Genomic DNA, 26,530 nt, shown 5'->3' with positions numbered 1-26,530 from the left:
TCTTAAACTACACAAATGCTGACATTCACTCAAATGCCTAGAGTATGCTTTTAGCATAAACATGTTCCTTGCATAGGCAGGTGAATTTGTGTTTAGAGCTTCCTTGCACTTACTAAAAACAGTCTGGAGAGTAGCTGCTAAGCAGTTAGGATTGCTGAAGGTTGGTGACTTTATCAATGATCTTTTTTGCTCTATGGCTGTAGAGGCAACAACATGGAAGCAAGACTATGAAAACCTTTTCACCTTACATCACACATTGTGATAAATCTATACAAGGCACTTGTCATAAGCATGTCTCAGTGAAGGTCAGCAGGAAGTTTTACACAAATGTTTTCCTGCTACTTTGCTTCTAATGTCAGCAACTTGCGTGGAATGTGTTTAAGGATCTAAGCCTAATTTCCAGCTTTGGTGGGTTAAACACATTTGGTATCCCAAATTCCTATTCTTCTCCCCAGAATTATCACTCTGCTATCTGCAGAGGTTTCCTGTGGGATGGTGGCACCAGATGGGGAGGTAATGTACCAGGCAGTTCATATCCATCCAGTTTAATCTTGATGAGATGCTTTGCCAATGCAAACTCTTCATCATCCAACATTCCATCGCCATCACAGTCAGCAAGTTTCCAGATCTTCCCCAAGACACTGTTAGGCAGTTTGGAAGTCACCATCTCCTTCTTTGCACTGATCCCAGATATCTTCCCATTGATTGGTGACAGAGTGTAGAAAATCTCATCATAAGCCGGTTTATCCTTGGCAACAACCCATTCCTCTTCATCAGCTCCTTCCTTGGCACCTTCTCCATATCCATGGCCAAAGGGTCCTGCCATGGTTCCATCAAATGCCCCACCATGCACCATTTGGGTGGGCATATTGCTCTCTTCCTGTCTGATTAGGCTCATCAGGGAGGCAATTTTATTGGCCAGCATATTATCCACTGCTTCAATTAGCTTTGGTTTCAAAGAGTGAAATTTAGTGAAGTCACAATTCTCCAGCAGCTCCTGTCAATGACAAATATACAAATTAGCAAAAAATCTACTAAAGGTTTCAATGGCAGTACAGTAAGAAAAAACTTGATTATACTGAAAAAGTTGTTAAGGAATGGGCTTCAAATGACAGTGATCTCTCTCTTTTGAAGCAGTTCCCACAACTAAACCTCAAACTCTTCTTAGAAGAAAGGTGGACATAAAAAATTCCTATCATATACCTAATATAGTAATCAAATAAAATTGAGACAGTTTTGCAACAATGTATGAGCTCCTCTGTTTTTTCCCAAGTATCAAAAGTAGCATGCAAGCAGGGCCTCAGTCCAGCTTATGAAAAAGTTTAAGGTTAAACAAATCCATGTATTGGCATGACCAATCTGATTTTATAAATCAAACTTCTTGTTTGTGGTCAAGAAAAATAAAATAAAATAATTTAAAAAAAACAACACCTTACTCTGTTGGGGTTAGAGCAGCAGCATTTTTATGAAAGTGCTGCTGTAATTCATGCAGTGTTGCAGTTGTGGCTGAGTTTTCATTTTGGACATGATCTCCAACTAACTTCAATGAGATTTTTTACCAGGCAAAATATGCTATTTCAACAAAAATCTGAACGTGTTCTATATCAGAGAACAGCAAAACTGAGAAGTATTCAGGCAATTACTAGATTTTATTTAATCAGTTGTCACTTTTGCAACCATCATGCGACAATGACACTGATGAAGCTTTGCAAGTATGGGTGTGCATGTGTGTGTACAATTTTTGCCATGAAAGGTTTTCATCCTTTTGAGATTACAGCAAGTCTACCAACAGTCTGTTGTCTAAAAGTGATCACTTACTGATACAAAAAGCAGCCTATCAGCTCTTATTAAAGCTTATAATATAATCTAACTTATACAGCTACTATTGTTTATCAAACAAAGCTATCTCTGTTTATCAATGAACATTCATGCAATTATAACTAAAAACCATCTAAAAACCTGCAAACCTTAGTTTGAATTAGGTCTGTGTCTGCAGACTGTGTCTCAGCCCCTGAACTTTACCATTTGAATGTCTTCAGTCACTAGAGAAGGCTCATCTCAATCAAAAACAAACAGATTAAACAGTAGAGCTTCCCTAGCTGTAAGAATAGCTGATTTTAATTAATATCCTACTTTTTGTCCTTGCTGGGTATATTATGGTCATATTATGGCATATAATGGTATATTCTGCTGTCTAGATTTCTCTATAAAGGATGTAACAGTGGAAACTGTAAAATAGCATCTGTCAAAATGGTGTTAAACTGCTTTGACAAATCTCGCTTCCTTTGGGAGCTGTTCTGTGACTCATCTGAACTACAGTGATACCAACCCAAGAAACCTGAAGTACAGGCAAACTGCTTCCTTGTTAATGCACACAGAAGTGACAGGCACTCAACTGCCTCCTTGTGCAAAGCCCTTTGGATATCTTCGAGAGAAAAACTCACGAACAACCACTCTGTTCGGCTAAAGTTTATGCTCAGTCACCTGATTTATTGCAACTGATCAGTATAAGTTTATGACATGTAATGGGTTTTAGAAAGCAAAGGTCAAACCTGCTGTTTTCTCACAATTTCCTTCCTCATCACAGAAGTGACTGATCGCTCATCTATATATCTGCTGCCATCTGCTGCTAAGGCTGAGACACACACACTAGTAGTATGATAAAGTTCCATTTAAAAGTTTGTTTAAATGCCCAGATGGACACATGACAGCTTCTCATTCTGCTATTTCTTAACACCAACAGAAGTGGTACAGGAAGAAAGTCAGTTTTTTCACACAAGTTTGTTTTTAAAATCTAACTCTATTATGTCTTTCCTCAAAAATTCTGCTGCTGTGAAAACCTAACTGAAATAGATCTTATGTTTCATCTACGACTGACTGACTCATGCAAAACAAAACAAAACAACAACAACAAAAAGATTCCTAAATTAAATATTTTAAATCATAAGAGAAACTTATGCATCCTTGTAGGATCCTTGTTAATGAAAAAGCCAGTCATTGCTTTTCTGATCACCAGCATGAATACACCACATATGAATTGTTAGAAGTTTTTAGAAAGTTAGAAGTTAGAAATTTTTGTTTTTCACAGAATACAAGCTCAAAAGGACAGGAAAAACAATGAAGGGCAACATTTTCAAAAGTGAAAGTTCTAAGTTGCACTTTCCAGGTAACACTTTGCCTTTGTGACTCACTGGCCCATAGTATCAAGATGAATAATGAGTGTCTAAGTATATTTTTACCTACATAAATATCTGATAACATTTTAAGAGAGATATAAATTGTCCTGCATTTAGGATAAGAAACAAGTATCACCTTGCATTTCAAGTAGTGGAGATAAGTATTAAGTTATTGAAAGTCAAGGGCCAGATACTGCTTTTTTGAGACGAACATAAGCATCCACTGCCATCTATTATAGTCTTCTGAAACATTCATTACTATGTGCCCTACAATACAAAATATTGACTACAAAGGCAGAAGGTCTAACTCCTTATGGCATTTCCTACAGTCTTGTAACAATAAGTTTACACTCTAAGGTCATTATCAATTGCTTTCATTTTGCAGTACTTCTGAAGTCATGCTAACTCCCTAACACACAACAGTTCTGCTGCTGTTCTACCATTTAGCTGAAGTCTCCAAAACTATCCCCATGGAAAGTCAGTATCATTTCAGCAGATCTACACTCTGACAGTTTTACCTGCATTTTCTGGACCTCAGGGAAATCTCCTGCTGAGATATGGTATTCTCTTTGCAGTTGGGTATAGATCTCTGGTAACCTGCTGATCAGTTCCTTCTTCTTGTTCTCTTTTCCAAATACTGATGGCATTTCTTTCTTCAGGTAGCTGATGATATAAGCATGGACCTAAAGAAGAAGCAAAGTTGAAATCAATCCTATTGCTTATCTAAACTTACTATCCAGGCCATAAAAAGAGAAAGAATGTGTTCCATAAATCAGCTCAAGGACAATGTGTTATCTACCACTGTGGAACAACTAAGTTAGACCAGTCCAAAATGCTATGCTGCAAGGGCCACAGAGATATTTGCATTTACCAAACGGTTTATACTGTACAATTACAGGAATGGATATTAACTAGTTTTTGCAGCTTGCAGCTGTCCTTTATCTCTGCTCAAACGAATTACAGAAACTTTATAAATGGACACTTGAAATATCTACAATACCTTATCAATACCAGCAGTGAAAATGAAATCAGGGCATTCCAAACCAGGTCAAGCCATACTGGACTACTCATCCTGGTGACTGAAATTTGTAACCCCACCTTCCTTACTATGACATGTTATTGCAGGAAGGAATGGGGCTATGGCTCAAGTAATCCAAGTATGTTAAGTGACGGGGCTATTTAACTTCAATGACACTGCATTCCTACTCACTCCCACAAACACCAGTACATAGAGTCTATATTTATGCAGCCCCCAAACGATGACAGAGCACTCAACACGCTGTAATAAGAGTATGTCCTGGCTGCCTTGTGAAGCCTGAAGGAGAAAAGCAGAGCCACTGCAGCATATAAGGAAAGACATTAATTTAGTTTGTCAAGACCTAAAACATACTAATATTTTCAGAGCTCTTTTAGTAACCCACATACCATAAGCAAGATAGTCCAGCACTGCCAGAGGTGCAGATCTATCCTACCTTGCACCTCTTTTCAATCCTCACTTCAGTCACTCATGTCTTCCCCTCATCACCTTTCCATCCCCTTGGACCAACAAGACCTGCAGGACCACAGAGCAATCTGGTCAAGAATCTAAAATGTGCGTGTTGCTCTTGCTTGTGTGAACCACAGGAGTTCACTTAGGCAGCTCTTCGTGCAGATGCAGAAACTCATGCCGCACAAGAAAAGGGACACAGGAGTTAGCTTCTTTTAGAAGCAATTCAAGTTTATGACAACTTGAAGTACAGACTGTCTTAAGCTTCATCCTAGGAAGGAGCTCAGAAGTCAGGTGACCCTATAACAATGTAAATGTTTAAAGAATTCAGGCCTTTCTTCACCAAGAGAATATATATATATATATATATATATTTATACACATACTTACATATATATAAAAGTACCTGTTTCCAAAGTAGAAGTTCCACTTTCCCTTCTCAACTAAAATCTAATAACTATTTAAGCATAGTTTAAATATTTGAAACTGGAAGGAGTGGGGAAAGAGAAACTACAACAAAAAAAAAGCAGCCATAGAAAAAGAAACCAGAATTATGCAGATAAGTTGATGAGTACAAAACTTAACACCTCCTAAACACCTCAGAACTTGCTTCGTGGTACTCTGCATAAATTCTGCAGAATACCATGCAGAATACCATGCAAAATACCATGCATTCTACACATACTTCACAGGGAAACTGTGTTCACACTCCTTTCCTAACTTACTTAAAAGGCCAACTGAAAAACAGGAGGAAAAAAAAAACAAAAAACAAGCAAACAAACAAACAAACAAAAAACAAAAAAAAAACCCACCTCTCTACTTTTAAGTAAAAGGGTGCAACAAACTTTTCTCTTAAGATCCAGACTTCTACCTTTGATCTCTCTGCTTCACCGTTTGAATTCCTACCCTAACCTGAGATCCGTAAGTATGCCAGACTTCATAGCAGAAAGTATTCACAAGCTTCAGATTTTATTCAGACTACCCTGTGCAATACTATCTTTACTTAATATTGCAGTTTGGGCCACACAACATAGCAAATTACAGAAAAATCACTTAAAGCAGAAGGCAAGGAAAACCCCTTATATAAAAGTGGAACATTTCTGCCTTCAAATAGAAAATAAAAAAAAGTCTTGTATTTATTATAACTGTTGAGAAAGTCAGTGAGCATTCCCAGAGCTTGCAAGAAACTTTTGGAAATCACACACCAAAATAAGACATGCCTGCATCATCAGGGTAAGGAATGGGTGCATCAATGTCCTTAACTTGGGAACAGAAGGGAAACGCTGGCAGTCTCCACAGATAGGTATGGACAGTACTTCATGATCCAGAAATAGTTCTGCAATGTTTAGCTCTGCTCATCTCAAGAACCTTAGAAGCAAATGACTCAGTATTTTCAAGACTGAGCTGAGGAGTCATTATGATGAAGACTTAACACTATAGCTGCGCAAATCTGAATGATTATTATATTTATATATATGTATATGTGTTGGTATTCAACACGATTTCCTCATATCTAAAAAGAAGTGTATGCATTTCAATGAATTTTTAAATTTCTGCAATGAAAAAGCCTTTCTGCATAAAACCCTTAAAAAAATCCACAGAACCACTAATTAGGGAAAGATATCTAACTATAAGGCAGACAAAGGATTCAAGAAGCGTTTTTAACAGTTTATAAGTAGTTTGAAGTAATTTTAATGAAACTTATATTTTAAATAATACTTCCAGCAAAGACAGAGAAAAAGCATGTTTATAGCTTCCAAACATTAATAGTTTTGCATGTGCATGCTCAGTCATCTAAGACCAGCAATACCCACATATATTTCCTAAAGACAAGAATAGTTCCCATCTTCAAAATGGGAGAATAGGTCACGTGAGTTTAAAATAATAAGAAAAAAAGGCTAAAACCCAAATTTGACAGCAAGTGGACAGCTAGCTTGCTTTACTTTGGGTTCTTGTACATGCTTTGAAGAAGAACAAACAGAATCATACAGAAATTGGACAAATAAGTAAATGCTGGGCAACACTAAAGGTGATTTCTGAGCATCAGTACTTTAAGTTCAGTGTGGAAGGTGGAAAGATGACATGGGAAAGATTATGTTGCAGATACACAGTTTATCACCCTTCTGTAGCTGTTTTATCAGCATGTTCTACGAACATTATATTTTACATTGACCTTTACCATTTTGCATCAAGTGAAGTACCTCAGTACCTCTGCCATTCCAAAATGATTGCAGTGAATGAAAAAAATGATAGCTACCAATGTCTACAAAACAGATTGAGATTAGGGCAATAAGAGTTTAATATTTATCACAGTAGTATCAGGAACATGATATCAAACTGCCTTATCAAAAGGAATTGTTACTGTTTTCCCCAAAACTCAGGCTACAAAATAAAAAAAATTAAATGTGTCATCATTCTGAGGTTGTTTTTCCTTCTTTCCTTTTTTCCAAGTCACAAATTGTAATTCTTGCATCAGCAACATTATTATTATTATTTTTAAAACAAGCAGCTTGGCAGTATTTATCTACTGATCTACTGTTAGCTACAGAATTAGAGAAAGAGGTAAAGAAACATTTTAGACAGCAACCTAAGCTTATTCTAGTTTGGTTATGAGAAGTAAGGACGTCTGTAGCTAATGTTGTTAAGCAGGGATTCTGAAGATTAGTTTAAAATCTAATCAGAAGGTTTTATGAATAAGTATCAAAATTGGGTGGCTGAAGAGCTATAAAGTGAAATCCAACTATTCATCTAAGAAAACTAGAGAACTATAAAAAAAATTAAACACATTTTCAATAATCAGCTGTGGACAGAGTCACAGTGTTGTCACACTGAGACTGCCTGTGCACCTTGGCTTAGGACTGTAAATGACACAGAAGGCAAGCATTCTTCCAGAGCTGCAGACAAGAGGAAATCAGTGATGCAGGTAAGCTACTGTAGGGACATAGAACTTAGGCTTGGGACAATGAAATGGATTTTTCCAGTATGATACAAAATCCATATTGCCAAAGAGGGACTCAGGCCCTGGCTCTGGGACTGGAAAGGAAGAAAATGTAATCTGAGAGAGTACTTTTTATTTAGAGGTAGTTTCAACAAACATACAAAACACCTCTCATAGTACCTGCATATGTGACTTTCACTAAGAGTAAGAATCACTTAATTAACACAATATTTAGTCAAAATATTTTTCTACAGAAACCAGCTAACAGTTTGCTCTAATGGCTTCAAAGTGTGTTCTGATGGATTAAAAATATAAATGATCAGATGGAAGGCTGGAGGGAAGAAAATTAACTTTTTGAGGTTTTAGTGTTCAGGTAATCTTCACTGGAAAGGTAGTTCACTTGACTTTTTTTTTTTTTTTTTGGTCTTATTGCAGGTTTTTTTTTTTTCCCCGCCACCCTCCCTTTTTAAACTCTGTACATACTCATTGTTGTTAAAAAACAAAGTGAATTAGTTTCGAATAGTAGTAAATTCAGCTCACTGTACAGGGTAAAAACCCTCAGCCTTCTGTCAAGCAAACTATAGCTTTATTGGCCACAAAGGCATCAAATCCCTTCTCTAAAGGTTAGGGAGGCATCCTACTACAATTAAAATGAACAGATGGCAAAGATTGCTTATTCAGGTAGCTTCAGCTTTCTTACCTTTGCAAGTCTTGCTCTCTTTATGAGATCATTGAGTTTCCGCACAGCAGCCTTTTGCGGGAGACTCTGGATGTCCTTGAAAAGATCCTGTGCCTCTGCCTCAAAGAGTCTTCGATTCTCTGTGTTTTGAAGGGGATGGGCCCAGAAGGAGCCAATGTAGACTCGCAGCACCTCTGGAGTGTTGATCACCTTTCCCAGGGACCACATGAGCGCACCATAGACTCTCATCAGCTGCTGCGTGTCTACTTGGTCAGCCTTATTGAGCACCACTCGAATCTTGTCGTCCTGGCCCCGGAATGACTTAATAGCCTCTGAAAATTCATCAGATATATCCAGCTTATGGGCATCAAAAAGCAGGATGATACGGTCAACCCTTTCAGCAAACCACTGGAGGACTTGACAGAAGTCATAACCTGAAGAATGAAACACCAGTGAAAAAAATCACTATTACAATTCTACCAGTTAAAGCAGTGAGTCTCAAATAAAGTAGGGTTGGGGGTAGAAAACCATAAAAATATAGTATTTATCTGGGGCACAGCAGGGAGAGAGCAGCAGGGGGAGAATGTCTGCAGACAATGATTTCAGGACAACTGTACCCTCTATTTTCTTAGACGGGTGTGGCTTATTATCACTTACTGTTTTTATCACTCTCCATCTTCCTTTTCCTCAACCCTGCCATTCATCTCCTATGTCACTGTCTTCTGCATGCTGGGGGTTACTGTCTCACAGCCTTCCCTGAGCTTGTGACTGTAGCACCGAGCCCCAGATAAGTAGCTTTGTGAGGCTCAGCAGCACAAACTCTCTTTCTCGCTGCTAATGTGGGCCCACCTCAGTGTCATAGTAAATCTGTATTAACTAGAAAAACCATGGAGGGGCAGCACACCAGCTAAAATCAAAAACCAGAAAATAATATCTACATTTTAAAACCATTTAATTTTCTTATCTCTTTGCACGGCAATATCTCTGCCACAGTAAACGCAAATTCAATTTCCATGCAATCTGCACTCTGGATAGTTCCAAGATGTGACAGGTTACAGTGCCACAGAGCAGATCAGTGACCTCTCCAATTACTTAAAACAGGCTCTTTCTGATGCTCTAAAGAAAAGCCTATTTGTAGCATCTGTCTGAATGCTTTATAAACCCAAGTGGTAACCTGGTAGCCTAATCTACACAACAAACAATACACAGGAAATCCTTCTGAAGTGACACATTTAATCCACAGAACATCACACCAATGATGTGGCACTAGGCTTAGCATATAAATGACTCATCTTGCTTGAGTAAAGAATAGCAACATGTGAGCTGGAAGCCAATATTCTACCCCTCTTCTCCCACTAGAAGGCCAAAAAAATGCTAAAAAATAAACTAAAAAAAGCAAGGACTGGTGAAAAGTAACCCAAAGAGAATCTATGATTTGCCCTCCAGTAACATGTGTTTCAGTGCTGACAACAAAGTCAGTTGTCACTAGTGAGCTTGTGACAATGCTCAATCATTTCCCAGGAGTAACAGTATAACATAGGCCTTCAGAGCCCCTCCCCACCACGCCTCCAAAGAAAACCCTCTTAGATTACTCACATATAAACGTAGCCTCAAATCCTTCGTTTAAAAATGACAAATAGCATATGAAACTAAATCCATAAATCTAATTAACAGTAACAAAATATGCCCAAAATATGCAAGAAAACCCACCAAAGATCCCCACAACTTCATTAAATATTCAGTGCAGGCATGCCTAACCAAAAGGGAGGACTAGGCAAGAAAGCTATAATTGGGATGCAGATCAGACTGATCTGGCTATTTAAAAAAAAAAAAAAAAAAAAAGCCAGCATAACATTTCCCATTAAAAGGATTACTTTGCAAGGAATGCAAAATCCAGTCCCTTCCCAGATAATGCTGCTCTGTTTTTTCACAGTTTCTCCCCCTTTCACATTTTCCCCCCCTCACTCCTCTCTGTGAATAGTTTCAAAAGAACCAAACAAGTGATGGAAAGAAGGCACAAGGAGCACAGCTGTACAAAGCAAACAGAATTCACATGACTTCACACTAACATTTACAACCAGCATGATTAATTCCAATTTGGCTCTATAAAAACACAGCAGGAAAGAAAGGGAGAAATGGTATCTCATATGTCACTTCTCTGGACAGTGCAATTTGAACACTGTATGAATGTTGCGTTTTGTTCTGAACTTGGTTTATGTAAAAGGAAATTGGTTTATAAATAAAGTTATTAAGTTTATAAAAACCGTTATATGTAAATATATACATATTAGTGTTATATATTTAACAACTGTATGTTAATAAATTCACCTTACATATGAATTTAATACTAATAAAGCATCTCCTTTTAGAAAAATATCCAGTTTGTTGAAATCATTATGAACAAGCCTAGCTTAAAAATAATTTCAATAAAAACCCATTCATTCTAATGAAAACTTGACATCAGAATTGAACGTATTTTCTCAGTGGTCAGACCCAAGACAATACCTGAAGTACAGGGAAGTGATATGTGCTTAAATATTTCAGCGCGCGGTGTCCCGTTGCCAGCTCCAGTGATGCTCCTATTGTTTGTGTTGCAGCACCTACTTGCAAGGGCCCCTCGGGGAGGCACGAGCAGCCCTCGCGCCCACGCCAGGGCGCTCGCCGCGGGCAGGGGAGGAAGGCAGTGAGCTCATGCCGGCACCAAGGCGCTCGCCTGGTGGGTGTCAGTGACAGGCACGGCACGCGGGCTGCCAGGGCGGAGAGAATGAAACAGTGTGGAAGAGATGGCAGCTCGAGAGCAGCTGCACAGAGTTTCCAGCTCTGCAAAAGCAGAGGACAGGGACGATGGTCTGCTTTCCTCTGGCACAAAGTAGCAGCTTCAGGACAGCCATGGCCATACGCACAGATACAGCCATGCAATCCATGCTGTACAGGTGCAGGACAATTTTATGCAACAGTTACTAATAAACACATAAACCAACAGCATACTTTCCCTTCACATCCTAAAGTAAATACTTTCCAGCTTGCCTTAATCCCGCCCACTAAAGCTTTTTAAATTTGGAAAATAACCAGAGAACGTGACGGGCTCCATTCATGCACTGAGAGCAGAGGGACACAGTGTCCTGTGCTTCCCAGGTGGAGCGGCAACAGAGGCAGCTCCAGAGGAGACAGCCACAAGCTGCCTCCACATTCCGAGAACAGTTCCCACCTTCCCCATCAGGCCAGGGAGGGCAGAGCATGGTGATCAGTACTGTCCAGTGCCATGTCACCATCCAGTGACATGTTTTGGACCTGGATGAGAGCAGCCTTTATCCTACACAAATATGTTGTTCTTCTCATGGTTTGGCCACAGGCAGACATCTAAGCTAGCTCAGTCTTTCAAACGCAGCTTGGTCCCACAAAGAGAGATGCAATTTTTTATTAACACTCCTACCCCGGGGGAAGTTTCCAACAAGACTAATGAAAACCCGTCTTGATGCAGCACTCCCGGATAACACTCTTACTGTTCTGCTCTTGGCAGCCCCATCCTAGAGGGAAAACACTGTATCCCAGCACACAGGGAACCCTGACACAACGTTCACTATGTATATTACCTGATTTAGCCCACAACTACGTTTCACAAACCAAACTGAACTCAGGAAGTTACTTGTACTTAAATAATGCCAAAACACAGGCTAATATTCTACATTTTCCTCTGTGCTCTTTCCACATGCTTCTCAAAACCGTTCCGTTTGGGTTTCAATTACCATTTATATCTTGAGGAGACAATCATGAGACAGGGGAGTTTCCTTCCCTACCCATGTTCTTCGACATTTACCGTAAAACATCAAGGCCTGGCCTAGAGGACAGTCATTCTGACACTAAATCATGAATCGAACAGTAGGCAGCACACCAGAGCTCACCATTGTCCGAAACTACCAAACCTCCTCCTCTACGAGAAAATAGATGAACAAAAACTAATAGCACAAAGAGTAGAAAGCATTTAAGAATACTTATCAGGTGTTATTTAATGTCACATACACTACAGCATTATTAAAATGCCATCTTCTTAGACATATTCTTTAAAAAAGTAGCGCCTATTTTTATAAGAAAACAACTTTCACTTGAGTTGAGGAAATGTAAAAATGGCTCAAATTGTTGAAATATAAAATTTTGAATTGTTAGAAAAAAAGTTCTCCTAAGGAATCATCAGGTATATCTGGAGTTTTCCTAGAAAACACAGAGTCCCTACAACTAAAACTGTCAGGAGTTTAAGGGAAAGGAAATGGCAGTTCCAGAGAATCACACACCCTATCACGCAACCTCAGTAACAAGCAACCAGTGAGTTTAAGGGATAAGATCACAAATTTTGTAGGAAAATACCTTTGCTAGTTTGAGTGCCCTTTTTTTTTTTTTTTTTTTTTTTTGATACAAGTACATTTAAGGACTCCAGAAACCCTCTTGTAAAATCCTGATTATATTTGCACACTGAATGACTTAAAAAGGAATTTAAACTGTGTCAAGTTCAAAATGTACTAAAGTTGTAGCATAAATACATTGCTGTCTGTCTGAATCCTTCAGGAAGCAATTTAGATAGGCCTTGCAATGTGCAGCACCACGAGACAAGTCAAATTTGTACTTCACAAAACTATCTGTACTGAAACTGTAGAAGCAGTCAGGAAGTCACACACAGGAAGTGTATCTGACCATGCAAAATTTAAAAAGCGTAAGGGTGAGCACAGTATTATCAACTGGAAGAACATGCAGTAATTCTTATACTCAACTGCAGTTGCTCAGTGCATGCTGGTCTGCCCTGCAAACCTGCAGCACAGAACACAGTGCCCTGTCTGGCTCCCCAAACCTAATTTATGACTCAAGGTTAAAGCTAAACAGCATATAGCTGTGACTGAGCACTGTCATTTCTGGTGAATGTTTACCATATCAAAGGGCAGGAACAACTAGGTCATAAAAGCAAATGATAAGGCATAGGCCATCAAGAAAAAGTTTTTGATCATTTTAACAAATGAAATCTTAGAGTTTCTTAGGCCAGCCACAAAGGTGTAGAATTTTAACCACATTCTTCATTGCTCTTTTGGTCACCAATTGGCATGATACTCTAACTGTCTGTGTATTTTATTTTACTTCCATACTTTTAATACAGTGGCAGAAAATACCTAATGGCTGCCAGCCACCTTTCTCCCTTAATTTAAGTGATGAAGCAGAGAGTGATGAGATTAACTTTTTCTTTTTTTTTGGGGGGGGGTGGGGGTGGGGGGAGTAACTTGGAATCCTAAACAGAGAAGCAGAAATATGAGATTTAACACTACCTTTGATTTTATTAGACTCTAAACCAAGACTTACCCTTTTATGAGCATATGAGAAGATTTTTAACAACTTATGAATATTTGTTATATGAGGGTCATTTTTGTTTCAAATTGCATGTGTCAAGCTGCAGTATTTGTTTTGCCCATTTGGTTTAGCAACATTGAAGCCTTTGCTTGCACCAATGTAGAGCACTTACATTGCTCATATCTTCCAGGCAACCAATTTTAGTCCGTGTATGAAAATGTATCACTCTCTCCACTATGAATGTTTCACCTGACTACATGAGCAATGAACAGGACAGACATGCAGACACTAAATAAAAAAGGAGAATGCTGAAACATTTAGTAGACCATTTTATCAAGCAAGTTAAATATGGCTTTGGTTACAGTCTGAAGAAAACCAAAAATCAAAAACTGGCTGTGCTAATAGCTCTGAGTTGTTATTTTTACTGTTTCAATCAGTATTATTAAGAAAAGCTAGTTTCTTATTCTGGCCACAATTTGTAACAAACTGTAAAATCCTCTAACTGCACTTAAAAAACAACTGAAAAAACTGAGCAAAAATGACTTGCATGATGCTGTTTAAATAGTTTCTTAAGGACAGACAAATTTCATAAACACTTATAAAAATGGTCCTTTTTGGTAGAATTTTAATATTATTTAAAAAGAAGCATAATTCACAATATAGGAAATACCCCAAAATAGCACACAGATAAACCACTTGAAACAAAGACCAGCCATAGGTTCAACTCAGTTTACAACCATACAGCATGAGCAGAGTGGAAAATCCAAAGGGAGAGGGAATCTCACAGGATCCACAGCTATCAGACCTAATAAACTAAGGTCAAGAATTCATTCATTTTTTTTGCATTTTTTTACTTTATATTTTTGATGTCTTACCTTCAAGTTTCTGCACTATTTACACTTTTAGTTGGACTTAAAGCATAACTTTATGCCTACGAATACATTATAGTTAAACGGCCAAGCACAGAAAAGTCCAGTAGTATCAGAACAAAAAGTACCATGCAGCTTACTTGATATGTACAACTGAGACAAATATCACACATAGGCTTTTTTTTCCTTCTGACAACTGAATTGTTCTTTTTTGTACTTGATTTTGCATTCTTAGTAATAATTTTTTAAAATGCAACTTTAAGGCACTATCTGGATTTTCTATTTTTGTGTTGTTTGAAAAAAAAAAAACCACCACAAATTCACACTGTCACACTAATAACACAGGCTATCAGTAAGACAGGAGCTTCTAGATCCGACATATCTAAAAAACAATTTATTCAATAGTAGTCTTCAATAATGATGACAGCTTGGATATTACAGAAGATGACACATGTCAGTGGAGAGTTTTTCGTTCAGCAAAGGGAGAAAAACTCATGAATATCAGATATTCAAGGATATTCACAGAGAAGACATTCCCAGGAGCAAAGGCTCCCAACAGATGAGCAACTCCTTTGCTCTACCCTTTTTCCTAACATTGGGGCACTCCCAGTGCCTCAGTCTCCTGGCCCTCCCAGGTCTCACTACTACTTTTTCCTGCTACCTTAACTCTTTGTCCTATGAGTGAAAATTATGTTATGACATTACTGAGCAATGTTATAAGCAACTGTAGCCACTGCTGCTAGTGTAAGAACAGCTTATTTATAGACTACATTCTTCAACTTTTAAACATAACCAGCCTGAAGAGTTATAGCTATTATCAAACATTCTTTCATTCATGATTTTCAATATTAAGCCTAACAGCTTATTTATTATTACTTAGTGGAAAGAAATTAAAATGATGAAAATTAGGCTTTCTCTCAGAAGAAATGAATCACTAAGTAATCAAAAGCCCATGCAAACATAACCATCTGAAGATTAATTGCAGTCATAGTAGCAGAAGAGGTTTGAACATCATCAGTTTTTAATGGAATAATTTGCAAACACTATTTCTATCTTTAAGACATGTTTTAAGGGACCTTATGTTGAGAAAGTATTAGAAACTGCACTGCTCAATGCCACTAAAATACATGTCAAATAGATTAGAATAATGGCTCAGTATAGAAGAATTAAAGCTAATGAAATTGGTTATTGGTAACTCCTGCAACTCACCTCTGCTGATGCGCTGTTTCTCTCCAGAGAGAATGCCTGGGCTGTCAATGATACTGATGCTCTTCAGAACCTGGTTGGGTAATTGAGAACACATAAACCTGTGGGAAGGAGAGAAACACATTAACAGCAGCTCTAGCTCCCATTGAATGTCTCCCTTGATACATCCGCTTTTAAACAGACCCAAGAGATACAAAATATTATATATATAAATATATACTCACGTGTATATATAAATATAAAATGTCGATATAAGTGTATATAATAAATACATATACACATTATATGTATATACTATATATTTTATATGTATATATATATATAATTATATATTGTATATAGAATATATTGTATATATAACATATAATTATATATTATATAATATTATATAGTATATTATATACAATATATTATATACATATATTATTATAAAATATTATAAATATATAGCAATATATTATTATATATAGATTTTTATATTGTATTTTATATAAAAATTATACATATACACACACATATTTAAGATTTTAAAAGTATTTATATAAATTAAAAGCACTTCGGACAAAAGAGAGCAGCTCAAAAATTGGCACTTGAGGACTGAAAATACTACTTTCTCCAACAAACAGAGCAAATAATCAAAACAAAAAGCTATCATCCTCAGAAATTTAGATTTAAATTTAACGTGTGAATATAGCAACATGTTGCTTTCTAACACTAGCATGAAGAAGTCTTCCAATTCTCACTGTCTCGTACTGTCAGCAGTACACAAGAATGTTATCAGCAAAATATCCTTCTCCCAAAGGCAGTCTAATATATAGTTAAGCTGCCGGCTGAACTTGTAAGATGACTGCAAAGTATTAATTAATTGCTTTAGAAGGAATACTATCTGAAAAACTAGGATATCACTGACAATAAATTACGCTAAATTCAGACAAATACTTTCTAAAGACCAAAAATAATCTGAATTACAAAAAGGTCAGGAAGTCAAATATCGGACATGAAATGCAAGATCCATCATAATTCTGAAGGTGCTTATAAATGGACAACCTGAAGTTCCAGAAGATACATTAAAAGGAATTCAGGAAGAAATAAAAATCCTTCATCTTGGTTTTCAAGTAATCATGGAATAATGATACCATAGTAATATAAGCATACAGAATCCCTTCTCAAATGCAACAGAAAATACAGCATCAGCTCCTCTTTTCCCTGAAACCAAGTAACTGATAAAAGAAACAGAAGCTATCTTGACCTTAAGGTTTTTGTAAGCTTTTTTTTTAATTAAAAACTGCATATTCTGAAGCAAACTTTTCCACTTCAGCTATTTTTACCAGTTTATTAAATTGTTTTGGCAGTGAGGCACTGTTGGAAAAAAAATGTCTTTAAACTATCCAAAACATACAGGAGACACTGTGTTAAAGCATACATGTTTTGTGGAAGCATAATGATCTGGTAAGTGACAAAGAAAGTAAATTTGACCCCAACAACCACTACAGAAATGTACATTCAATAGTATGTACAACATGAAGTAGCTGTAAAGACTGAGTTTAACTGTGTTTCTTCAAACAATTCCATTTTAATTTAGAAAGCCCAGCACCTGTTTGGTATCGGTGAGATGTTTCTCAGTATATTTTATGAGAATAGAACGATTATTTCAGCTGAACAATACTGCAGTATTTTAACATAGGCATCAGTTGAACTGGGACAGCTGTGAAAGGTTGTCCAAGAAAGCTGAGAGCCACAGGCAGAAACGTAACAACATGGCAGATTTACAGAAGTCATAGCTAGTGTAGGGAGGACGACAGTCCAGCAAGGACATAAAGTAAGATCAAATTAGAATTAAGTATCAGTTTTTAGAATAAGTCTATGGTTTAAAGATGACAGATTGAAAATATTATGTCAAAATTCATATTTCAGACAATAGAAAAGTGTAATATTCATCATATTTAAATACTTGCTTTTCATATTGAGACTGGGCTCTGAACTACCGTTTCCTGCATGATCTGTATAAAATTCAATTTTAAGTGTTTCATCATAAAAAGAAAAGTTACATACTGTCTACATAGATGAGAACATACATATTCTCCAAATTCTTTAGCTACATTTACTTTATTTGACACCCAAGGGCACTCTAGCTCCCCCAGGTAAACTTTTCCTAAAATGGCACAAGAGAAATAAAAGACAAGTTTCTACATTCAGGAGTCTTGGATTTTGTTCGGAGACATGCCAGCCATCGCAAGTGGTGTGACACAGGAAATAGGAGAGAGAAATGGAAAAAACAGGCAAGGTAACATCACTGATTAGCCTCATTAACTTACTAAGTACAGATCTGGATTGTGTTACTGTATTCTTGCACACAGATTTCCCTCTTTTTTTTTTTCAGGCACTGTTTTCTCTGTTACATTCAGGTGAAAAGGGCATTTGACTGAGCAGCATGAGTGTTCGTAGCCTTGTGGAAAGTGATACCTGAAGTTCTGACATAGAACAAAAACACTTGGGCAAAATTATGTTACCCATTCACCCAAACTAACGTATAGTTAGTTCTGTGCAAGTATCAGAACACAGTGTAAAATACAACTTAAAATGTAGTTATATTAGCCAGTTGCATGGATAGCACATAGGGAGACCTAGAAATAGTGTTATGGAGAACAGAATTATGCTAATAACTTTACAGAAAGGTGCGTAACCACAGAAATATTATTTAAAATACAGCTTAACTGCAGCTTCCCACTGCATATGTTTTTATCTCTCAACAGACTGATAGCGAAGCCTAATATAAGCAGCTATAAACTTTCTTCTATGAAATGCACAGCAAGAGATAAGACTTTTGATGGACTTTTAACACATAAGCCAGGGTTTATCAGCCAAACAGGAAAGTTTATTGTTAAAAGAGAAACAATTTAACTTCATTGTCTTCCAAATCCAGGCTTCCATGTCAACTGCTATCAAAAACAGGAAGAAAACAAGGCAATTGCTCACACCATCTGAATAAAGTTATTAATGACTTTGAATTGGAAATATTTAGTCTGTTATATGAGTTACCTACTGCAAAGTCCATAGCCCCTCAACAATTTCCCCCTTTTTACAAATGTAAAACAGCCACTTAAAACCAAAGAATACTATCCTGTGGCTATTGGATTGCTCAGAGGACAACTCCAAAATTAATCACTTGCAGCTTGAATAAACAGTTTGTTCAGAAAGTACATTCAAATATTATCTGTTCGTGTAGGCCTTTTTATACATCTCAGCAATTCACAACTTGTAAGAACTACACCAAAAATTCTGGTGTATAAAAGACAGCACAAAGCAATAAAAGAGCAAAGAGAATATATATCTGTTTTAGATGGGAGTATTTAAATAATACTAATCTGCAAGTTTAATTAAGCAGAAATCTGTGCCCAAACTGAACTCAAGCTTCAAATGTATAATGCCTTACAAACAATTCAACTAGTGAAGCATTTCAGCAGTTTTCTGTGAACTGCTTTTAATGATAATTTTCTCTTCTGGTAATTTAATATATTTACACCCATTCCTTACCTATGCTTTCTTTTCTTCCAGATTTCCCTTAAAAATGTACTTATCTCTAAGCTAATGCTACCTTACATAGTACTGTAATTTTTTAACTTGCTCCAACTACCACTACTCGTACTTGTATTTGAATATCCTTATTTCATATTGTTCAAAATAGTATAGCAGAAACGACTTAGTAAGCATTGATGCTTGAAGATGTTATTAAGTAGAATTTTAAACTTATGAGCAAAAGATAGCAAAAAAGCAAGATCTCACCTGTTCAGAAAAGCATTTCCAAAGCGACTGAGTTTGCGGAACGGCTTCTTAGGATCAACAACCAGGGCATTTCCAGGAACACTTCCTTCTGAATCTCCATACATCACAGCAATAAAAGAATCTGTAGTAGGCTCTGGACCAATGCGCATGCCTGGAAAATCCTGTTCGAGCAGGTACCTAGAGATAGATAGCACATAAAGGAACAAAATGAATGAGATTTCATGACAAAAATAAATATCTATAATTCTCTAGAAAATTCTCAAGGATGTATATGCTCTAGAGTTATAACATTACATTTTTACCACTTTTCCTGTATTTCACTATTTCTGTTAGGTAGGAAAAACAAAACAAACCCAGGGAAGTAAATTCAATTTTTTCACAACAACTAGGTAATAGGATAAAGAAAGACAATCCCTCTACAGAACAGGCCTGGAAAGTATTCCCTCAGCTACAGCAGGCACCTAGTCCATTCAAACCCATGCTTCTACTGAAGATCACAGTGTTATAATTAGAATACTTTACTCGGCCTGTTGATGGAGGTTGGATGATGTTGAAGTCATGCAACATTGTACCCACAAAAAGACTTTTACACCTCCTGAGAAAGCTACTTGGAGACACAAATGTCATGTACTCAGTGGACCATGTCTGATAAAGCAAGTCTCAACTTTCAAGACAACAAGATCTCAAACAAAGGATGCACATATTTGAATGCTAAAAAAATAACAGACCTGAAGCTCGTTGATATCTCTTTCTGGATGGAAGGTGAGAAGCCATAGAACACTTCAGCCTATGAAGTAAAACCTCCAGCTTACAAAATTACTCCAGACACCACTATTGAACTTCTTTTTCTTTTGAAAAAGAAGGAAATCACTCTCTTTTTACAATATATGAGTCTTTATTCATAACAGGACCATCTTTAAATTTATCATCTTGAAAGACTAAGACCAAATAGCTTTTTCAGGATGTTGTAATTTGACATTACAGAGTCATTAAAATTCTCTCTCAAGAGAGCTAAGTAAAGTCTTACCAATAATTACTAATTCCACAAGTTTCATGTCACCTTGGAGTTCCTCAAGCCAATTTTGACCAACTAAGATTTATCTTTTTTAAAAAAAAATCTGGTTTTAAAACAGAATTCTTCAGACATGCGCGATGGTCCCACATGCAACAGAAGTACTAGATAACTTCTGAGCATGTTTTGGGTCAACACAAGTCTCTGAGCAGTAGGATTGTCCTGGTTCTTAATCTCACAACAGTTGCCTGTTCCTGTATTATTTCATGAGGCAATATTGGTTTGAGAGACTTGAAGTTGCTTTAACTGCAAAGATGCCATTAAGTATCTGTACTCACCGATAAGAACTGTTTTTTGCTGAAGAATCCTCTTTGTCCTCTCTCCAGTGCCGAAACACTCAAAGTAGTTACTATACCAGTGCACTGTAGCTAATTTTAATGAAATAAATCTATGCTACCAATTTCAAAGATTTCTTCTTACTAGCCTTATTAAGCTGTTTCCAAGCAGCTCAGTAATTTTCCTTGAAGCTGCAGGGAACAATTCTATTTTCTTACGTGGAGCCTATGATCTAAGAGGTTGAAAGCAGAGAACAGCTAATAACTGTGATTTACTGCAACATTCTGCTTCCAAATAATATATATATACACACACACACATATATATATATATACACACACACATATACATATTTGCTAAAAACTATTGAGGACAGAACATGCTGAAGGAATTTGTTCTGCTTCTAGAATAACCTGTAGCTGTTGCATTGGGACAGACAAATAAAACGAACTAATTTCCAAAAGGAAAGCAACAACAACAAAACTCTCCACACCTGCATAAGCATACAATGCCTTAAATATATAACTTAGTTGGTAAAGATGAAAGAAAAAAGTGAAGAAAAAAATTCTTTCGGAGCTCGAGCCTCTAGCTCTTTATGCATGAGAATATTGGAGTTTCAAGTACTTGAATTCCTGAAACAGAAAAGCATATCTCTACCTTCTCATGGTATACCATGACAGGTTGTAGTCTCCCAAAACAGTCTGCAATGACTCTTTTGTAACAGACATTAAAAAAGTCTTTATCTGCAGCACTGATGTTGAAAAGCTAATAATGCTTTTAACTTCTAAAATGAGATCTCAACCTGCCATGATAAACTGATCTATTTTTTTAAAAAATCTCTCATTTCTGATTTTTCTCACTGCCCTTCTTTCAAGAGAAGAGAAATCTCCATTGGATTCATAACTAAGTTCTTTTCTTGATGTGAATCATCACTGCCAGGCTTCTGCTGGCAGGAGGCAAGCAATTTGTAAGGTGCTGACACAAGCAACAAGAAGCTCCCAGAACAGCAGCGAGCAACACTGCACCCAATCAGATGGGCATAAGAAAACTCCTGGACCCCAAGTCAAACAGAACTACATCATGGAATCTGCATGCAGGACAGCACCCTTCAGAACAGGAACAGTGCACATTCAGGTTATCTGCATAGTCCAGTACTATCTAAGTGCTACTGTGAATCTAAGTGCTACTGAATTGCAATGACAATTCAAACTAACTTCATAGATACAGCTTAAAAACAAACAAACCCCAAAACAGTAAAACAAAATGAACCAGCTTTTATAATGACAACAATCCATGTTGGTAAGAGCTCCTTCCAAATACCAAGTCTCACCCAATCATCACAGCACAGGATCTGTTCAGATATTCAGCAGACGCAGGGAGCACATTGCACAAGGCAATTAAGATATTGTCTGACAGTCACGCATCAAGAATCATTAAGTCCTAAAATAAACCTTAGATGTTAGTGCTATCACACTTCCTTTCAACATGAAAATAGCAGCTCCACTTAGCTGCACAAAAGGGAAGACCATAAACAGAAATGCTTCAATTTTTTGTACAGTATGCTACATTAAGATAGGAAAATACCTGTATTTTTACCATCCATGACCCATGGCCTTCTCAGGAATTTTCAGCACAGGGGGAGTTCAACAAGGTTCACAGGAAGAATGCTTAAAAATAGCATATGTCCCAAAGACAGTCTAGATCAAACAACAGACATCCTGTTGATTCAAGGCACTTGCTCTTCTCCCTTTGTGTTTACCTGGGCTATAACCTATCTCCTTGGCTAGTAAACATCCTTCTACTCCCCTTTGCAAGATTTGTAGTCAAACTACGGGAAACTTCTATAGAATTTCCAGAGTCAGCCAAGATTCCCCAGAGCTCCTGATGCCAATAACTATCCGAGGTTTTAACACTTCAGCTAGGCCACACTAACACTCCAGTGCAGCCTTGCCAGACTGAGCAGCACTGGACAGGGACATATGAGGGACTGTTCTGCTGCATGGAGATACAGGCATGTGGTACGGAGAAGGAAGTTAAACTTTAGAACCCTCAAGAAACTTTTTTTTTTTCTACCCCCAAAAAACATGTAGCCCATTCTTGCCACACAACCAATTGCCATTTTCTTGCAAACTCCAAATATTATGCTTTTACAAAATTCAGCTCTATCTCAGTTAAATAGAAGGAAGTCTATCATTTTAACCTCTGAATAACTTCTGAGGAAATGAAAAGCACAGCTTAACAAGTTGTGGAATTTAAATGTTTTTTCCTCATCTTGATGAGTGTTTTTTTTTTAAAAAAAAAGAAAAACAGTCTCTTACATTTCTTAAAATAACAGTTACTAACGCACTAAATGCAATACGATAACAGACCAGAAGTTTAATTAATCTTTAGAAAGAAAGAGGTCGGTGACTACAGGCTGTGATACAGCACAGACCAGCTCCCCCCTCTGACGTACTACGATTCCCTTGTTCTTCCTTTCACCTCTTCTTCTCCTAGAGCAGCCTTGACAAATGGGGGACGGCAGAAGCACAGCAGGTATGTTGTCAAGCAGCTTATGGGCAGGATGAGCGCTCTTTTTGCCGTCTTCCCACCCCATTAAAAACAAGCAGACAAAAGCAAGCATTGCTATTTAGACCTTAGTGTATTTGTTCCCATTATCAGCACCGTCACACCCTTCAAACGATACTGCCACACTGCACCTTACTCTGATGGTGAAACTGACTAGTTTCACTTTACCGTTCTTGTGAAAGATCAGGAATACAGTTAGAACTAGAAATCTAGAAAAAAAAATATATATTTTGAATCTTAACACTTAAGTTCATTTGATCGTTACTAGATCTATGTTTTCCATGAAAATACGGTAAAGTAATGGGTGAATGTGTACGCCTCAAGCATTCTAAAAATGTACAATTCTCACGGTAACTTCTACATAAAATCGTGTTTTATTAAAAAGCACAAAAAATATATCCCAAATGACTATTTATCAGGTAAGAAATTTTTAGGTTTGTATATAAACATAATAGTAAGCAGTAGAGTAGCACTCCTTTAATTCCATTTGTCACCACGGTAGCAACACCTAAGCATACGTTCTGAGGAATTATTCATCTAGATGAAACTAATGTTTTACAGCCTCAGAAATCAAAACCAAACCCTCCCCCACTGAAGTGTACTATCTTGTGTCTTCTATGCAAGATGCAGTTCTCCATAAGAAGTTGACTATGAAATGTAGAACTGGGAAACAGAGAGTAGTTTTAATTAATATTTTAAATAATGTTTGCCTGTTGAAAGGCTGTCAGGAAAAAAAAGAAAAAGATTCAGCCTAACTTAATTCTAAGAATCATTATCTATAAAAAATTGATTTGAAACAATTCCTTTAAAGAGTGAGATAGCACTTTTTCATTGAAAATGCACCTTATTAGAGAGAATTTGTATGTGATTAACCTGGACATTCTAATAATTTCCCATTTCTTCTTTCACAAGTCATGCAAGCAGAATACACAAGCACAATTTTACTTCTCATGTTTTTGCTCTTTTTTCCTCTCCGCCTTTCGAATGTCAATCAACACAGTGTAACTTTTATATTGCTATCATAAACTGTGTCCATTTTGATGGAGTGTGTTCTCATTCTGATAGTTTTTAATCTATTCTATGGTGAATGCAGATGTAATGAACATTTATCTGGTTTCCCCGGGGACAATGTCGGACTGTGGTTCCATAGCAGCAATAACAGCTGTTTTATTACAGATTGTGTCTCAAGGGTGAATTCCTTTCTGAGTTCTTTGATATCTAATATGGGATTAAACCACACTGCAACCTACCTACAATGGTAGAAGAAAAGGGGGGAAGACAAGGGCAGAATATTCTTCCTTTACTCAGTCAAGTATTTTTATAAAGCTCTTAAGAAAATACTTTGGCGACCTGTCAAATGTAGTTGACAGTGGGTTCAAAATTTGTCAGGATGTCTTCTGCCAAGAGTGACCACTGAAGCCTCATTTCCTTGGGATATTAGGCTAAAAGACTGGAAATAATTGTAATATGTTTCCTTTCTAGCCCAGACTGTACATAAATATCAATCAATATTGCTCTACATTTTACAGGACACGTATAAAGTGATAACTGGTTACTTACAAAGCAGCAGTATCAAAATAGTTATGAAGCGCTACAAGGAGTATCAGTGTTTCTAAGACTGGTATTGACTTAAACTTCAATCCAATATAGGCAGCTACAGAGGGCAGAAAACGTGAATGGCTACAAATCAAGAACATGTTCTTGTCTCAGGCAAACTCTTATAGGAACGGGAAGGGAAAAAAAGTCACCTATGAGTTGCAAATGACACAGCAACTCAGCTGACAGGCTGGACAGGTTCTGCTAAGTCAATCTGAACCATTCTGTCTCAAAGTTACCAACCTTACTTTTTCCATTTGCCAAGAACAACATCTAGCTGCAATTATACTCAGGCCCACAAAGCAGTTTTAATGTGAACACCAACAAGTCAATCAGCAAGTCCTTAACAAATGTTAGGGGAAACCCAAGTTACCCCAGTCCCTGCACTTTCTGGCAACTGCCTTTCTGGATCCTGAAACTAAGTTTCTCTTAATTATATCCCTGTTTCTATTTTTACGCTGTACACAAGTATGTGCAACGATTCAGTAACAGCCTTTAAAGAACCAAGTTCTGCTTTAGGCTTCCAATCAGCAAGTGGTGAAACAGGAAAAGAACCATGACTGGCTCGGTAAACATCTGAAAACTGCTCAGGTGAGTTAAGGCAGACACTGTTCTTCAGCGCACAAGAGAGGTCCGTCTTTTGCACAGTAAAATGAACAAGTAAGTTACAGCAGGGGTGCCAGTAACCTTTGAAACGAAAAGAGAAAGTTTTTTGAAGATTGTTTTTCAAGAAAGGCTCTGACGAACTTTAGATGTAAGAAGGAGGCAAACGTTTGATCCAGCCCAACTCTCGGCATCCTTTGGGTAGTTTTAAATTATCTTCCTGGGAGATTTCTGAGAAGCATTTAAGAGCCAAACACCACAACAAGCACATGCTAGACATTCACAGTTTCCTAATAATGGAGCCACCTCAGCCTCCTCTCATCACAGTCAGCACTTAGCTAAGGAAAACAGTGTATTGCAGTAAGCTACTTTTGGGAAAAAAAAAAAAAAAACGGGAAGGAAACGGTTAAACTGCGCGCGATGACTGATGCGGTCACGGCGTGGTGGCTCGGAGTGACTCTCTTCCTTCGAAATAACGCAGTCGGGTGAAGCCGGCAGGCAGGACGCGGCGAGGTCTGCACCGCCCCGGCACAACACGTCGTGCGGGGCAGCCGCGCGGCCCCGGGATAACGGCAGCCCACCCGCCAGCGACCGTTAACGGCCGCCGAGCACCGGCCACCCGCCCGGGGCGCGGCGGGAGGACCCCCCGGGCAGGAGGCGCTAAGACGTCGCCCTCCGGGGCGCCGCCACCTACCGGATGAAGGTGGTCTTGCCGGTGCTGTACTGCCCCACGAGCAGCACCATGGGCTTGTTCTCGAAGTCGGCCTCCTCGAGGGCGGGCGAGTGGAAGTCATGGAAGCGGTAGTGCTCCTCCAGCGGCAGCAGCTTTCGCAGGTAGAGGTCCCGCAGACTGCCCGTCACCGTCTGCACCACGTCGCTGCCGCCGCCGCCCCGCTCCCGCCCGCCGCCCTGCTTCCCCAGCCAGCTGAACATGCCGCCGCCGCCGCCAC

At 37.9% G+C, this 26,530-nt stretch overlaps 1 protein-coding gene across 1 annotated transcript; it reads right to left on the bottom strand.

Moving 5' to 3' along the window:
• On the bottom strand, positions 1-26,530 carry EHD4 (EH domain containing 4). The gene is made up of 6 exons (XM_088520472.1): positions 26,275-26,530; positions 19,466-19,642; positions 15,686-15,783; positions 8,301-8,713; positions 3,695-3,859; positions 1-997 (listed from the first exon to the last, which is right to left on the bottom strand). Exons 1-6 carry the CDS (start codon positions 26,511-26,513, stop codon positions 461-463), a joined length of 1,629 nt encoding a protein of 542 aa, XP_088376598.1. The 5' UTR covers positions 26,514-26,530; the 3' UTR covers positions 1-460.

This window comes from Tinamus guttatus, unplaced genomic scaffold (assembly GCF_059628265.1).
Source record: "Tinamus guttatus ecotype Peru unplaced genomic scaffold, ASM5962826v1 Tinamus_guttatus_pri_ptg000089l, whole genome shotgun sequence".
NCBI lineage: Eukaryota > Metazoa > Chordata > Aves > Tinamiformes > Tinamidae > Tinamus > Tinamus guttatus.
Note: the sequence above shows the minus strand (reverse complement) of the source record. Positions and strands in the feature narration are given on the sequence as shown.